Source organism: Scomber japonicus, chromosome 11, assembly GCF_027409825.1.
Source record: "Scomber japonicus isolate fScoJap1 chromosome 11, fScoJap1.pri, whole genome shotgun sequence".
NCBI lineage: Eukaryota > Metazoa > Chordata > Actinopteri > Scombriformes > Scombridae > Scomber > Scomber japonicus.
In genome coordinates, this window is record NC_070588.1 from 86,591 (window position 1) to 103,329 (window position 16,739).

Below are 16,739 nucleotides of genomic sequence, written 5' to 3' on the forward strand. Positions count from 1 at the left end.
TATAACTTTATATTCAGTCTATGGTTTTAACTTTATATAACTTTATATACAGTCTATGGTTTTAACTTTATATAACTTTATATAACTTTATATACAGTCTATGGTTTTAACTTTATATAACTTTATATAACTTTATATACAGTCTATGGTTTTAACTTTATATAACTTTATATACAGTCTATGGTTTTAACTTTATATAACTTTATATTCAGTCTATGGTTTTAACTTTATATAACTTTATATACAGTCTATGGTTTTAACTTTATATAACTTTATATAACTTTATATACAGTCTATGGTTTTAACTTTATATAACTTTATATAACTTTATATTCAGTCTATGGTTTTAACTTTATATAACTTTATATACAGTCTATGGTTTTAACTTTATATAACTTTATATAACTTTATATAACTTTATATGCAGTCTATGGTTTTAACTTTATATAACTTTATATAACTTTATATACAGTCTATGGTTTTAACTTTATATAACTTTATATACAGTCTATGGTTTTAACTTTGTGATCAAAGAGTAAAAACTTGAGCTGATTCTTATTTTATAGATTGAATATAAAGACTCTGAATTCTTCTTCTCTGCAGCAGGTCACAAACTCTTTCAGCCAAAAGTTAAAGACTACAATAGCAGAGGGTGTGGAGGGGTGTATGGGGGGGGTGTGTGTGTGTGTGTGTGTGTGTGTGTGTGTGTGTGTGTGTGTGTGTGTGTGTGTGTGTGTGTGTGTGTGTGTGTGTGTTGGGGGGGGGATCATATTATATCCATGGTATACCTTCGACCACACAACGAGCATTCACGTCTCACTTCTCAGCTTTCTTTTCTTCCTCTTCTCTCCCCCTGATCACAGAGGGCATTACCCCGTCTGAACTCTCCTAAATCCTGCTGGTCACACCTCTTATTAAAGCCGGCTCTGTCCCACGCCCTCCACCCCCGCCCCCGCCTACACCCCCGCCCCTGCTCTTGGTATTCAGCCCAGGTCAGCAGATTTCGGCCCGGCCCGCCGTGGCTCCCCTTTTTAATTTGCACCTGTTGTGCAGTTGTGCTGCACCCCCGAACACAAAGATCATATTATAAAACACGTATGAACACTGAGAACATACAAAGATCATATTATAAACACGTATGAACACTGAGAACATACAAAGATCATATTATAAACTGGAGGGAAACGTTACTGCAGCACTCAAAGTAAAAAGCTCCCATGATGTCATCCTCCTCCTCTTCCTGGTTCACCCTGAATAGAGGATTTCTGTGTCTGCAGTTATTGGTTATTGGTTATTGGTTATTGGTTATTGGTTATTGGTATGTTACTGTGGATGCTGACTTGGGAGAAGCTGTGAAGGTTTATTTGAAGCAGTTTTTTTTTTAAGTATATTTTTTGGGGCTTTTTGCCTTTAATGGACAGACTAGTAGAGAGAGACAGGAAACAGGAGGCAGAGAGGGGGGGGTGACATGCAGGATAGGACTACTCAGTGCAGGATTCAAACCGGGGTCACCTGCAGTAAGGACTGTAGCCTCTACACATGGGGCGGGGGGGAGCTCTACCCACTGAGCTAAACACCGACACCTATTTGAAGCAGCTGATTACATTTTTCAGCTTCTGTTTGAAAACTTCATCGTTCTTCACTCGGTCATTTATATATCGATCATTAATCACTAAAACCTGATCTCACTGATGTTACTTCCTCCTCCTCACTCTGTGCTGCGTCTGTGTTGCAGTGTTGAACTATGAGAACGTGGTGGAGACGAGTTCGGAGACGGACGAAGACGACAGGACGTTGGTGTCTGAGGAGAACGGCCTCGCTAATGGCGGAGGAGGAAGAGGAGCAGGAGAGGAGGATGAAGATGCGGGCAGCCCGGCCAGCGTGCCCACTCTGGAGGCGTCGCCGCGGGTCGCCCACGCTCTGCTATCCTACGGCGGCCCGGAGGAGTCAGAGGTCAGGGAGAGTCTACACCACGGCTGGAGGCTGCAAGACGACACCAGCGGACACCTGAACGGCACCGGTGAGTCCTGGAGCTTTCTGTCAGAGATCATGACCTTCATCAGATGGTGGAGAACCATGAAGACTTTTAATTAGGATTCAAACAGAACTCATTAACAGCTTCATGACAGTCATTTACATCCACCATCATAAGAGCAGCAGGCTGACCTCAGCGTCCATCCAGATCCTCCAAGGACCTCACTGAGACTCTACTGAGACTCACTGAGACTCACTGAGACTCACCGAGACTCACCGAGACTCACCGAGACTCACCGAGACTCACCGAGACTCACCGAGACTCACCGAGACTCTCTGAGACTCTCTGAGACTCACTGAGACTCTACTGAGACTCACTGAGACTCTCTGAGACTCACTGAGACTCTCTGAGACACTCTGAGACTCTACTGAGACTCACTGAGACTCTCTGAGACTCACTGAGACTCTCTGAGACACTCTGAGACTCACTGAGACTCTCTGAGACACTCTGAGACTCTCTGAGACTCTCTGAGACTCTACTGAGACTCACTGAGACTCTCTGAGACTCACTGAGACTCACTGAGACTCTACTGAGACTCACTGAGACTCTCCGAGACTCTCCGAGACTCTTCTGAGACTCTCTGAGACACTCTGAGACTCTCTGAGACACTCTGAGACTCTCTGAGACACTCTGAGACTCTACAGAGACTCACTGAGACTCTCTGAGACTCACTGAGACTCACTGAGACTCACTGAGACTCTCTTAGACTCACTGAGACTCTCTTAGACTCACTGAGACTCACTGAGACTCTCTGAGACTCTCTGAGACTCACTGAGACACTCTGAGACACTCTGACACTCACTGAGACACTCTGAGACTCACTGAGACTCACTGAGACTCTCTGAGACTCACTGAGACTCTCTGAGACTCACTGAGACTCACTGAGACACTCTGAGACTCACTGAGACTCTCTTAGACTCACTGAGACTCTCTGAGACTCACTGAGACTCTCTGAGACACTCTGAGACTCACTGAGACTCTCTTAGACTCACTGAGACTCTCTTAGACTCACTGAGACTCTCTTAGACTCTCTTAGACTCACTGAGACTCTCTGAGACTCTCTGAGACTCTCTGAGACACTCTGAGACTCTCTTAGACTCTCTGAGACTCACTGAGACTCTACTGAGACTCACTGAGACTCTCTGAGACACTCTGAGACTCTCTGAGACTCACTGAGACTCTCTGAGACTCTCTGAGACTCACTGAGACTCTCTGAGACTCTCTGAGACTCATTGAGACTCTACTGAGACTCACTGAGACTCTCTGAGACTCTCTGAGACTCTCTGAGACTCACTGAGACTCTCTGAGACACTCTGAGACTCACTGAGACTCACTGAGACACTCTGAGACTCTCTGAGACTCTCTGAGACACTCTGAGACTCACTGAGACTCTACTGAGACTCTCTGAGACTCTACTGAGACTCTCTGAGACTCTCTGAGACTCTCTGAGACTCACTGAGACTCTCTGAGACTCTCTGAGACGGCTTGTTTAAATCATGTAGCGTGGGGACAGACTCAGATGAAGACGTGATGATGATGATGATGATGATGATGATGATGATGATGATGATGTCACTGAGTGTGTGGCAGCAGGTGAACGTGAGGTTTACTGACAGGAAGTGTCTGAGCAGAGCTGAGCTGCTCTCGGGGCAGATGGCTTCCCAGAGAGATACTCTCAGTACAAACAACACCTCGGGGTGAAGGAGCTTTCTGCTGCTCATCTGAAGCTTCTGTCTGATCAACATGAACAGAAGTAGGAAAAGCAAAAAGGGAGAAACAGAGGGAAAGAAATGGAAATGAAAGGATGAAAATGTGTAAAAGGAAAGCTGAAGAAAACAAAGTAAAAGAGAGGAAGAGAGAGAACCCTACTAACCCTACCAACCCTACCAACCCTACTAACTCTAACCCTACTAACCCTATAACCCTACTAACCCTACTAACCCTACCAACCCTACGAACTCTAACCCTACTAACCCTACTAACTCTACCAACCCTACTAACCCTACTAGCCCTACCAGCCCTACCAACCCCACCAACCCTACCAACCCTACCAAACCTACTAACCCTACCAACCCTACCAACCATTCCAAACCTACTAACCCCACCAACCCTACTAGCCCTACCAACCCTACCAGCCCTACCAACCCTTCCAACCGTACTAACCTTACTAACCCTTCCAACCCTACTAGCCCTACCAACCCTACCAGCCCTACTAACCCTACCAACCCTACTAACCCTACTAGCCCTACCAAACCTACCAGCCCTACCAACCCTACTAACCTTACTAACCCTACCAACCCTACCAACCCTACCAACCCTACCAATCCTACTAACCCTACTGACCCTACCAACCCTACCAACCCTACCAGCCCTACCAACCCTACCAACCCTACCAGCCCTACCAACCCTACCAACCCTCCTTCCAACCCTACTAACCCTACCAACCCTACCAACCCTACTAACCCTACCAACCCTACCAACCCTTCCAACCCTACTAACCCTACCAACCCTACCAGCCCTACCAACCCTACCAACCCTACCAACCATACTAACCCTACCAACCTCACTAACCCTACCAACCCTACTGACCCTACCAACCATACTCGCCCTACTGACCCTACTAGCCCTACTAGCCCTACCAGCCCTACCAACCCTACTAGCCCTACCAACCCTACTGACCCTACCAACCATACTCGCCCTACTGACCCTACCAGCCCTACTAGCCCTACCAACCCTTCCAACCCTACCAGCCCTACCAATCCTACCAGCCCTACCAACCCCACCAACCCTACCAACCCTACCAACCCTACTAACCCTACCAACCTTACTAACCCTATTAACCCTACCAGCCCTACCAACCCTACTAGCCCTACTAACCCTATTAACCCTACCAGCCCTACCAACCCTACTAGCCCTACTATCCCTACCAACCTTACTAACCCTACCAACCCTACCAACCCTACTGACCCTACCAGCCCTACTAACCCTACCAACCCTACCAGCCCTACTAACCCTACCAACCTTACTAACCCTAACCCTACCAACCTTACCAGCCCTACCAACCCCACCAACCCTACTAACCCTACCAACCTTACTAACCCTAACCCTACCAACCTTACCAGCCCTACCAACCCTACCAGCCCTACCAACCATACCAGCCCTACCAACCCTTCCAACCCTACCAACCCTACTAGCTCTACCAACCCTACTAACCCTACCAACTCTACCAGCCCTACTAACCCTACCAACCCTACCAGCCCTACTAACCCTACCAACCCTACCAGCCCTACTAACCCTACCAACCCTACCAACTCTACTAGCTCTACCAACCCTACCAACTCTACCAACCCTACCAACCCTACCAACTCTACTAGCTCTACCAACCCTACCAACTCTACCAACCCTACCAACCCTACTAGCCCAACTAACCTTACCAACCCTACCAACCCCACCAGCCCTACCAACCCTACTAGCCCTACTAACCCTACCAACCCTACTGACCCCACCAACCCTACCAACCCTACTAACCCTACTAACCCTACCAACCCTACTGACCCCACCAACCCTACCAACCCTACCAACTCTACTAACCCTACCAGCTCTACCAACCCTACCAACCTCACTAACCCTACTAACCCTACCAGCCCTACTAACCCTACTAACCCTACCAGCCCTACTAACCCCACCAACCCTACCAACCCTACCAGCCCTACTAACCCCACCAACCCTACTAACCCTACCAGCCCTACTAACCCCACCAACCCTACCAACCCTACTAACCCTACCAGCCCTACCAACCTTACCAACCCTACCAACCCTACCAGCCCTACTAACCCCACCAACCCTACCAACCCTACCAGCCCTACTAACCCCACCAACCCTACTAACCCTACCAGCCCTACTAACCCCACCAACCCTACCAACCCTACTAACCCTACCAGCCCTACCAACCTTACCAACCCTACCAACCCCACCAACCCTACTAACCCTACCAACCTTACTAACCCTATTAACCCTACCAGCCCTACCAACCCTACTAGCCCTACTAACCCTATTAACCCTACCAGCCCTACCAACCCTACTAGCCCTACTATCCCTACCAACCTTACTAACCCTACCAACCCTACCAACCCTACTGACCCTACCAGCCCTACTAACCCTACCAACCCTACCAGCCCTACTAACCCTACCAACCTTACTAACCCTAACCCTACCAACCTTACCAGCCCTACCAACCCCACCAACCCTACTAACCCTACCAACCTTACTAACCCTAACCCTACCAACCTTACCAGCCCTACCAACCCTACCAGCCCTACCAACCCTACCAGCCCTACCAACCCTACCAGCCCTACCAACCCTTCCAACCCTACCAACCCTACTAGCTCTACCAACCCTACTAACCCTACCAACCCTACCAGCCCTACTAACCCTACCAACCCTACCAGCCCTACTAACCCTACCAACCCTACCAACTCTACTAGCTCTACCAACCCTACCAACTCTACCAACCCTACCAACCCTACCAACTCTACTAGCTCTACCAACCCTACCAACTCTACCAACCCTACCAACCCTACTAGCCCAACTAACCTTACCAACCCTACCAACCCCACCAGCCCTACCAACCCTACTAGCCCTACTAACCCTACCAACCCTACTGACCCCACCAACCCTACCAACCCTACTAACCCTACTAACCCTACCAACCCTACTGACCCCACCAACCCTACCAACCCTACCAACTCTACTAACCCTACCAGCTCTACCAACCCTACCAACCTCACTAACCCTACTAACCCTACCAGCCCTACTAACCCTACTAACCCTACCAGCCCTACTAACCCCACCAACCCTACCAACCCTACCAGCCCTACTAACCCCACCAACCCTACTAACCCTACCAGCCCTACTAACCCCACCAACCCTACCAACCCTACTAACCCTACCAGCCCTACCAACCTTACCAACCCTACCAACCCCACCAACCCTACCAGCCCTACCAACCTTACTAGCCCTACCAACCCTACTAGCCCTACCAACCCTACTAACCCTTCCAACCCTACCAACCTTACTAACCCTACCAACCCTACCAACCCTACTAACCCTACCAACCCTACCAACCCTACTAACCCTACCAGCCCTACCAACACTACCAGTCCTACCAGCCCTACCAACCCTACTGACCCCACCAACCCCACCAACCCTACTAACCCTACTAACCCCATCAACCCCACCAACCCTACTGACCCTACCAACCCCACCAACCCTACTAACCCTACCAGCCCTACCAACCCTACTAACCCTACCAGCCCTATTAGCCCTACCAGCCCTACCAGCCTTACTAACCCTACCAGCCCTACCAACCTTACTAACCCTACCACCCATTCCAACCTTACTAACCCTACCAACCCTACCAACCCTACTAACCCTACTAACCCTACCAGCCCTATTAGCCCTACCAGCCCTACCAGCCTTACTAACCCTACCAGCCCTACCAACCTTACTAACCCTACCAGCCCTACCAGCCCTACTAACCCTTCCAACCCTACCAGCCCTACCAGCCCTACCAACCCTACTAACCCTACCAACCCTACCAGCCCTACCAAACCTCCTAACCCTTCCAACCCTACCAGCCCTACCAAACCTACTAACCCTTCCAACCCTACCAACCCTACTAGCCCTACCAACCCCACTAGCCCTACCAACCCCACCAACCCTACCAACCATACTAGACCTACCAGCCCTACCAACCCTACTAACCCCACCAACCCTACCAACCCTACTAACCCGTCCAACCCTACCAGCCCTACCAACCCTACTAACCCTACCAACCCTACCAGCCCTACCAGCCCTACTAACCCTACCAACCCTACTAACCCCACCAACCCTACCAACCCTACTAACCCGTCCAACCCTATTAGTCCTACCAACCCTACTAACCATACCAGCCCTACCAGCCCTACCAACTCTAACCACAAACTGAAGATCATTATTCTGACGTCAGGGCTGAAACACAAAGAGTCGTTTTATTCTCTCAACAACAAAATGATGAGTGGGTGAAAACAGACAGAGAGACATGTCTCCCAGTGTTCCCATCAGAGCCACAGCAACTGGTTCTCTAACTGGGTCTTTAACTGGTTCTCTAACTGGTTCTCTAACTGGGTCTCTAACTGGTTCTCTAACTGGTTCTCTAACTGGGTCTTTAACTGGTTCTCTAACTGGGTCTCTAACTGGGTCTTTAACTGGTTCTCTAACTGGGTCTTTAACTGGTTCTCTAACTGGTTCTCTAACTGGGTCTTTAACTGGGTCTTTAACTGGTTCTCTAACTGGTTCTCTAACTGGTTCTCTAACTGGGTCTCTAACTGGGTCTTTAACTGGTTCTCTAACTGGTTCTCTAACTGGGTCTTTAACTGGGTCTTTAACTGGTTCTCTAACTGGTTCTCTAACTGGTTCTCTAACTGGGTCTTTAACTGGTTCTCTAACTGGTTCTCTAACTGGTTCTCTAACTGGTTCTCTAACTGGTTAATACAACCTGTCATTCACTGAAGAGGAGTTTCTGATAAATGAAGTTTATTTTGTCAGATTTGGAGCAAAATCTGCAGTTTAAACACATTCCTGAAGACTTGATGTAACACAGCTCAACATCATGAATCTGATTACCTGATTATTACCGTTACATGTTTTATATCTATAATTAATCTGATTACCTGATTATTACCTTTACATGTTTTATATTTATAATCAATCTGATTACCTGATTATTACCTTTACATGTGTTTCATATTTATAATTGTTATGAAGCTTCCCTTCATGTTAAATACGTTTTCATATACTCACATAATTTCATATTCATGTATGCTGCCTCTCTCCTGGGGATATGAGATGTGGGGGAGGCAGCCCCCCCCCCCCCCCCCCCCCCCCCCGTTGCTATGGAGGAGGAGGAGGAGGAGGAGGTGTGTCCCCCCCTCTTTGAAGGGCTGAATGAAGCTTATGATACATGTGACTCCTGTTGAGGAGTCACATGAGGAGGCCCAGGAGGAGCAAACACAATAGGCCTCAGTGTAGGTTCACTCATTATGTGGAAAATACCTTCAGATTGTGATTCTGTCAGGGAGGAACCAGCTGACCCCCCCCCCCCCCCAGGAGGAGGAGGTGGAGGAAGAGGAGGAGGAAGAGGAGGGAGAGGAGGAGGAGGAGGAGGAGGGAGAGAAGGAGGAGATGGAGGACATGAGTTAATGTCTGTTTTCTGTCGTTTTATTGAACAGATGACAGGAAGGACGAGTATGAAGCCGACGGTCCGGAGGCGTCTCTGCACGCGGTGGGAAACGGAACAGGTCCGATCAATATATCGTAATATATAATATATAATAACGTATAGACTATGTAACGAGGTAACGAGTATATAAATTGTTTAAAACTGAAACATTTGTAGTAAATACAAACAACAAAAGTGCAGAGCAAAAAAAACTCATTAAATTTGAATTAAGAAAAATGATGAAATATAAATAAAATGCTGCCGAACAACATTAACGTTTCTATTGAACCTTTCTTAGAGTCTAAATTCTGACTTTGTGTCTCATATTAATCTCATTATTTAAATCTGATCACAGCACACACACGTTAACGTAGGACTCGTGAAGTTAAAGACGTTTAGAAGCGTTAGGGTTAGCTTTGTTCCTTTATATAATTATAATTATCATTTATAGAATATTCTCTTCTATGCAGACGATGTTAAACTCTCTTATGAACGTTTCTCTGCAGCGAAGCGTCTGGACGGCGTCTCCGAGCTCGACGAGTACTTCCTGAAGCGTAAACTGGAGGACGGCGACGGTCACCCGGCAACCATCGCCGAGTACCTGCAGCGCAGCGACACCGCCATCATCTACCCCGAAGCCCCGGAGGAGGTGACGCGGCTGGGAACGCCCGAAGCCTTCGGTCCGGACGAGAGCGAGCATGGTGAGAACAAACACCACCTCACGTTTTATTATTAACAGTCAATAATTCACCTTCCTGTCGTCCTCCCGGGTCAAACTGACCCCGTCTGTTCCTTCTCTCCTCCCGCCCTTCCTTCCTTCCTTCCTCCCTCCTTCTCTCTTCTTTCGTTCCTCTCTTCCTTCTTTCTCCCTTCCTTCCTCCCTACCTCCCTCCTTTCCTCCCTTCCTTCTTTCCTCTGTCCTTCCTTCCTCCCTCCTGTCTTTCCTTCCTTCTTCCTCTCTTCTTTCCTTCCTTGCATCCTTCCTTCCTCCCTCCCTCCCTCCTTTCCTTCCTTCCTCCCTCCCTCCTTTCTTTCCTCCCTCCCTCCCTCCCTCCCTCCTTTCCTTCCTTCCTCCCTCCCTCCTTTCTTTCCTCCCTCCCTCCCTCCCTCCCTCCTTTCCTTCCTTCCTCCCTCCCTCCTTTCTTTCCTCCCTCCCTCCCTCCCTCCCTCCTTTCCTTCCTTCCTCACTTCCTCCTTCCCTTCCTTCCTCCTTCCCTTCCTCCCTCCCTTCCTCCCTTCCATCCTCTCTCCCTCCCTCCCTTCCTTCCTTCCATCCTCCCTCCCTCCCTCCCTTCCATCCTTCTGTCCTTCCTCCCTCCCTCCTTTCCTTCCTTCCTTCCCTGACTTGAGGACAACAGGAGGGTTTAAAGCTGAAACTCATAAACAGGAAACTTCTGTAACTTTTTATCACTGAGAGTCAGATGACCTTTGATTGACCTTCCTGTTTCCGCTGTGACCTTTGACCCCTCAGACGTGCCGCCGGGCGCCGCCGATGACTTTGCGGCGCTGCTCACGTGTCCGTACTGCGACCGCGGATACAAGCGGCTCACGTCTCTGAAGGAGCACATTAAATATCGCCACGAGAAGAACGAGGAGAGCTTCGCCTGCCCGCTGTGCGCCGACAGCTTCGGCCACCGCGCTCAGCTGGAGCGTCACATGACCACGCACAAGCCGGCCAGAGATCAGGTGACTGACACGCCGGTCACATGACGGCAGGAAGCCATGATGATGTCACTGTCAGTTTATTTTACAGCAGACTCAGATTTAAAGATAATAAAATAATAATTATAATTAATTATTTTCAGTATCAAATATTCTGCAGATTATTTACTCGAATCGTCTTTAATAAATAAATGTTTCTGTTTTTACTGTCAGTTTCACTCATTTTAAAAAAACATTTAAACTGTTTTTCTTTTGTTCAATTTGGACTCATCAATAAAGTTATAGGTTAGAGGGTTGGGGCTGGGGTTAGAGGGTTAGAGGGTTGGAGGGTTGGGGGGTTAGAGGGTTGGGGGGTTAGAGGGTTGGGGGTTAGAGGGTTAGAGGGTTGGAGGGTTGGGGGGTTAGAGGGTTGGGGGGTTAGAGGGTTAGAGGGTTGGAGGGTTGGGGGGTTAGAGGGTTGGGGGGTTGGGGGTTAGGGTTAGGGTTAGGGTTGGGGGGTTAGAGGGTTGGAGGGTTAGAGGGTTAGAGGGTTGGAGGGTTGGGGGGTTAGAGGGTTGGGGGGTTAGAGGGTTGGGGGTTAGAGGGTTGGGGGGTTGGGGGGTTAGAGGGTTGGGGCTGGGGTTAGAGGGTTGGAGGGTTGAAGGGGTTGGGGCTGGGGTTAGGGTTGGGGGGTTAGAGGGTTAGAGGGTTGGGGGGTTAGAGGGTTGGGGGGTTGGGGGGTTGGAGGGTTAGAGGGTTGGAGGGTTGGGGGGTTGGGGGGTTGGAGGGTTAGAGGGTTGGGGGGTTGGAGGGTTGGAGGGTTAGAGGGTTAGAGGGTTGGGGGGTTGGGGGGTTGGAGGGTTGGAGGGTTAGAGGGTTAGAGGGTTGGGGGGTTGGAGGGTTGGAGGGTTAGAGGGTTAGAGGGTTGGGGGGTTGGAGGGTTAGAGGGTTGGAGGGTTGGGGGGTTGGAGGGTTAGAGGGTTGGAGGGTTAGAGGGTTGGGGGGTTAGAGGGTAAGAGGGTTGGGGGGTTGGGGGGTTGGAGGGTTGGAGGGTTGGGGCTGGGGTTAGGGTTAGGAGGTTAGAGGGTTGGAGGGTTGGAGGGTTAGAGGGTTGGGGGGTTAGAGGGTTGGGGCTGGGGTTAGGGTTAGGAGGTTAGAGGGTTAGAGGGTTGGGGGGTTGGGGGGTTGGAGGGTTGGAGGGTTGGGGCTGGGGTTAGGGTTAGGAGGTTAGAGGGTTGGAGGGTTGGGGGGTTAGAGGGTTGGAGGGTTGGAGGGTTAGAGGGTTAGAGGGTTGGGGGGTTAGAGGGTTGGGGGGTTAGGGGGTTGGAGGGTTGGGGCTGGGGTTAGAGGGTTGGAGGGTTGAAGGGGTTGGGGCTGGGGTTAGGGTTGGGGGGTTAGAGGGTTGGAGGGTTGGAGGGTTAGAGGGTTGGGGGGTTGGAGGGTTGGGGGGTTGGAGCCAAGCAGCGTTAAACGTTAAACTCACCTAACCAGCAGCTGAGTTAAGCTCGTCAGCGTCGGACCTCAGATCAGCGTCACAGCAGCAGAAATACCCCCCCCCCTCTCGTACCCCCCCCCCCCCCCATACCTGACCCCCCTCCCCCCCATCCTTAAACAGAAGCAGATGGTCTTGTCCCGGCTGGGTTAAAGAATCATAATCCCCAAATGACTTTAAGTGCTTGTTTATTTGTGTACTTCCTCTGAAGTTAAACGGAGACGGAGGCGAAGACGCTGACTCATGTCAGGACCTGAAAACGCCGTCTCAACAATAACTGCTCCATTATTTTATAATTCACAAACTTCTTTATTACAACATGTTCAATATTCTCATTTAAATCAGTTAAAGTTCATAAAATCAGGACCAATTCAAACTCAGTCAGGTTTTTACTTTGATGGTTTTAATTTCTAATTTAATTTATTTCTCTTTTCTTCATGTGAGTAAAAACATCAAATATAAAACTAATTAATTTAACTGAGTTTTAAATGGACAATAATCAGCTTTTAATCTTCATCTGTGTTTAAATGAAACTCATATAAAAGTATTATTGAGTATTATTAAAAGGGAAGTTTGTCTCATATTCATTTAAAAGACGTTTTTAAGCGTTTCTGCTGTTAAACGAGCAGAAGTGGAGTTTATATTTTATATTCACTCCAACAATCAGACGAATCTCAGGGATTTCATCTCCCACTCGCTGCAGTCGGAGGGGGCCGTCTCCCCCCCCCCCGACACTGTTTGTGTTTGTTTATCTCCTCATTTGCATTTCAAATGGCGGGAATGCACCTCCACCACAAACCTCTGAACAAAGTCAGCCCACACTGTTCTCAGAATGTGTTTCACCGGTGAGTTAATCTACGAGGAGAATCTATCAGATCTGCTTTACAAACTACTATTAAATTCCCCCGTCAGCTCGTAATCTGCTTCCCTCTCTGCTCGCCGACTCCCACTCGGCCTTCAGCACATCTCAACTTTTTGTTTTTCCCTCCACAGCCGCAGCTGCTGAACGAAGGAGCTGGAAACCGCAAGTTCAAATGCACCGAGTGTGGAAAAGCCTTCAAATACAAACATCACCTGAAGGAGCATCTGCGCATTCACAGCGGTGGGTCGTCCTCTCAGGCCTGTCCCCAACACGCAGTGAAACAGGCTTAATAATCCTCTGCTCACTGACTCATCAGCTTCTCTTCAGCTAGCTGACCTGTTTCAGAGCTGATTCATCACACCATCAAAGCAACACAAATAGAAACAACTGAAACTTTTCTCTGAATCCTTTGAACTGAGATGTTTATTTCTGGTCTGAACACACGCAGCTACTTGAATGATTCATTTTCTCTTTTTCTGTCAAGTCATCCGATCACATCACTGTGATGTTAAATATTGATCATGTGCCTCGAATTCACCCGCTTTATATTTATACATCTACTCAAGGTGAATACATGTGTGTAGAGAGAGGCTAAGGTTTTAATTAACTGAGTTCAGTCATTAACAACAAATGAAGTTCACACACAGTTTATTGAACGGTCGTGTTTGAGTCAGGGTCTCATGAACATCGCAGCTCATCAGCCACGAGAGCTTCTTTCACTTCAGACCGTCACAGCTCGTTAGCTGCTGGTCAAAGTTCACCAAACACGAAAGATTCATTTAAAAATAAAAAGACAAACATGGATTCATATCAACATAAATGTAACTGTTATAATAACTGAGTCTTTACAGTAATATTAAAAATATATTGATGTAAAAACTTTTAAACACACGTGACCAAATAACCAAATAACCAAATAACTGGCAACACTTGCTTCACTGAACTACATGAACAATAAAAATCTTATTTCCTGTTTCAGGCGAGAAGCCGTACGAGTGCTCCAACTGTAAGAAGCGCTTCTCCCACTCCGGCTCCTACAGCTCTCACATCAGCAGCAAGAAATGCATCGGACTGATCGCCGTCAACGGACGAGTACGCAACGGAAACAAGCCCGGCTCCTCCCCGAACTCTACGACCTCATCGCCTGGAAGCCCCGCCCTCGCACAGCTGCGCCACAAACTGGAAAACGGGCGGCCGCTCGGCCCGCATGACCAGCAGGGTCAGCTGGACATCAAAGCCGAGCCCATAGACTTCAACGAGTACCGGCTGCTGATGGCCTCTCAGTTTGGGGGAGCGAGCGTCTACATGAACAATCGTGGCGGAAGCCCGCTGGGCCTCCATGGCTCCTCTCAGAGCCCCCTTCAACATCTGGGCGGGCTGGGGATAGACCTGCCCCTGCTGGGCTACGGAGGGCATCTTGGGAACAACCTGAGCGAGGTGCAGAAGGTGCTTCAGATTGTGGACAACACTGTGTGCAGGCAGAAGATGGACGGGAACCCAGAGGAGATCTCCAAGCTCAGGGCCTACATGAAGGAGCTGGGGGCCCAGATGGAGGAGCAGAAGCTGGCGCTGTCCGCTCAGCAGGCCGGCTTCCAGCTGGTGGGCCACGGCAGCCCCACTAAGAGTATCATCGACTACACGCTGGAGAAGGTCAACGAGGCCAAGAGTCTGATCGATGACTCCAAGAGGCAAGTGGACATCAAACAGGAGAAGAACCACTCTGTGGATCTCAGTGAGGAGAAATCCCATGATGGCCAGAACCAGAACCAGTTCCTGCCATTCTCCTGCCAGTTCTGCAAGGAGAGCTTCACTGGGCCGATCCCGCTGCACCAGCACGAGCGCTACCTGTGCAAGATGAACGAGGACATCAAAGCGGTCCTCAAGCCGGCTGAGACCAGTCCCGCGCGCCGCAGGGGGGCGATGTCCTCTGAGCTGCCCACTAACGAGCGGAGCACCAGCCCCATCAACCCCTTCAAGGACCACGTGTCAGTGCTCAAGGCCTACTTCGCCATGAACACTGAGCCCAACTCAGAGGAACTTCTCAAGATTTCAATTGCTGTCGGCCTTCCTCAAGAGTTTGTTAAGGAGTGGTTTGCCCAGTGGAAGAGCCAAAACCACCACGGAGGCGGTCTGAGGAAAAAGTCGCCCACTCCTGACCACGGCGGATCAGACGGAAACCACAGCTTAACCCGGTCACCGTTGTCACATCCTGCCGTAGATTTCATTAATGGCGACGCCTCCCACAGACTCTCAATAAACAACCAGTTTACAGCCAACAGGCAGACAACAGGGGACAAACCACTAGACCCCTTGGACCACTTGAGGAACAACACTCCGTCACCCCTCAACCTTTCCTCCACTTCCTCCAAAAACTCTCAGAGTAGCTCTTACACTCCAAACAGCCTAGCCTCTGAGGATGCCCATGGGGATATACCACTGGATCTGTCGCTGCCCAAACACATGGCACAGAGGAAGCGACACAGACCCAACGGCTTCAGCATTGATCGCAACGGTGAGCTGCAAGTACAAGACCAGGCGTCCAGGCCTCTGGATCTGGTCCACATCAAGAAGGAGATCCTGGGCGCAGATGGCGGTGGGAACGCCATGCACCAGCTGGAGAAAAGCACCAGTCCGATCTTTGGGATTAATCCCTTCACAGGCAGCCCCGTCTACACCTCCCTGCCGACTCACGGAGCTTTCCCTCCGCCTACCTTCATGTCTCCTGCGCAGGCCACCATCCCGGGCCTCAGGCCATACCCGGGCCTCGACCCCATGAGCTTCCTGCCCCACATGGCCTACACCTACGCCACCGGGGCGGCCACATTTGCTGAAATGCAGCAGAGGAGAAAGTACCAACGGAAACCAGGTTTCCAGGTAACGGTAACAAACATGATCAGTGTTGTCATTTTTACAAAGCCTCTAAATCTGCTGCCTGTAAGGCCGAGTCCTGGTTCAGTGTAGATCGGGGTGTCGGACCAGGCGCCAGGTTTTAATGCTCCTCAGTGTCAGTTGGTCCCCAGTTGAGTCCAACGGGAGACTCAGACTCAGTCCACACAAAGAAGTGCTCGTAGTTAATCTGGGCAGCACACAGATTCCTGTTTAATGGATCACTGACAGCAGTGTTCTGTCACTGATGTGTGAATGTAGGCAACAGGCAGTAAAATAGCATCATGTTAGTTCCTGCTTCACCTCTGAGGGAGTTCATTCACACCCAACAGAAAGCTGCTCATCAGGGAAGTGTAAATAAATGAAGTCAACAGGACATTCAGAGCACGTGGACCTTTAGTAGCTGCTTATGTTCCCGTCTCGGTCGGGTCAAGAGTGAGTTTCTATTCTCCACATCTCAAAGAAAACTGGGCAAAGCTATCTGCTGAGGAAGATCATGTGGTGTGATTGAGAGGTCTAGAGCAGCGACATGCTGAGACTGTTTTGTGTATTTTGGCAGTTTTAC

At 49.4% G+C, this 16,739-nt stretch overlaps 1 protein-coding gene across 2 annotated transcripts in view; it reads left to right on the forward strand.

Moving 5' to 3' along the window:
• zeb2a (zinc finger E-box binding homeobox 2a) overlaps positions 1-16,739 on the forward strand; it is a 64,551-nt gene that overhangs the window by 42,876 nt on the left and 4,936 nt on the right. For both annotated transcript variants that reach the window (XM_053328874.1, XM_053328875.1), the window contains exons 2-7: positions 1,736-2,020; positions 9,304-9,372; positions 9,800-9,994; positions 10,765-10,979; positions 13,420-13,528; positions 14,268-16,162. In XM_053328874.1, the coding sequence (XP_053184849.1) occupies positions 1,736-2,020; positions 9,304-9,372; positions 9,800-9,994; positions 10,765-10,979; positions 13,420-13,528; positions 14,268-16,162 (2,768 nt within the window). The remainder of the gene's footprint in view (positions 1-1,735; positions 2,021-9,303; positions 9,373-9,799; positions 9,995-10,764; positions 10,980-13,419; positions 13,529-14,267; positions 16,163-16,739) is intronic.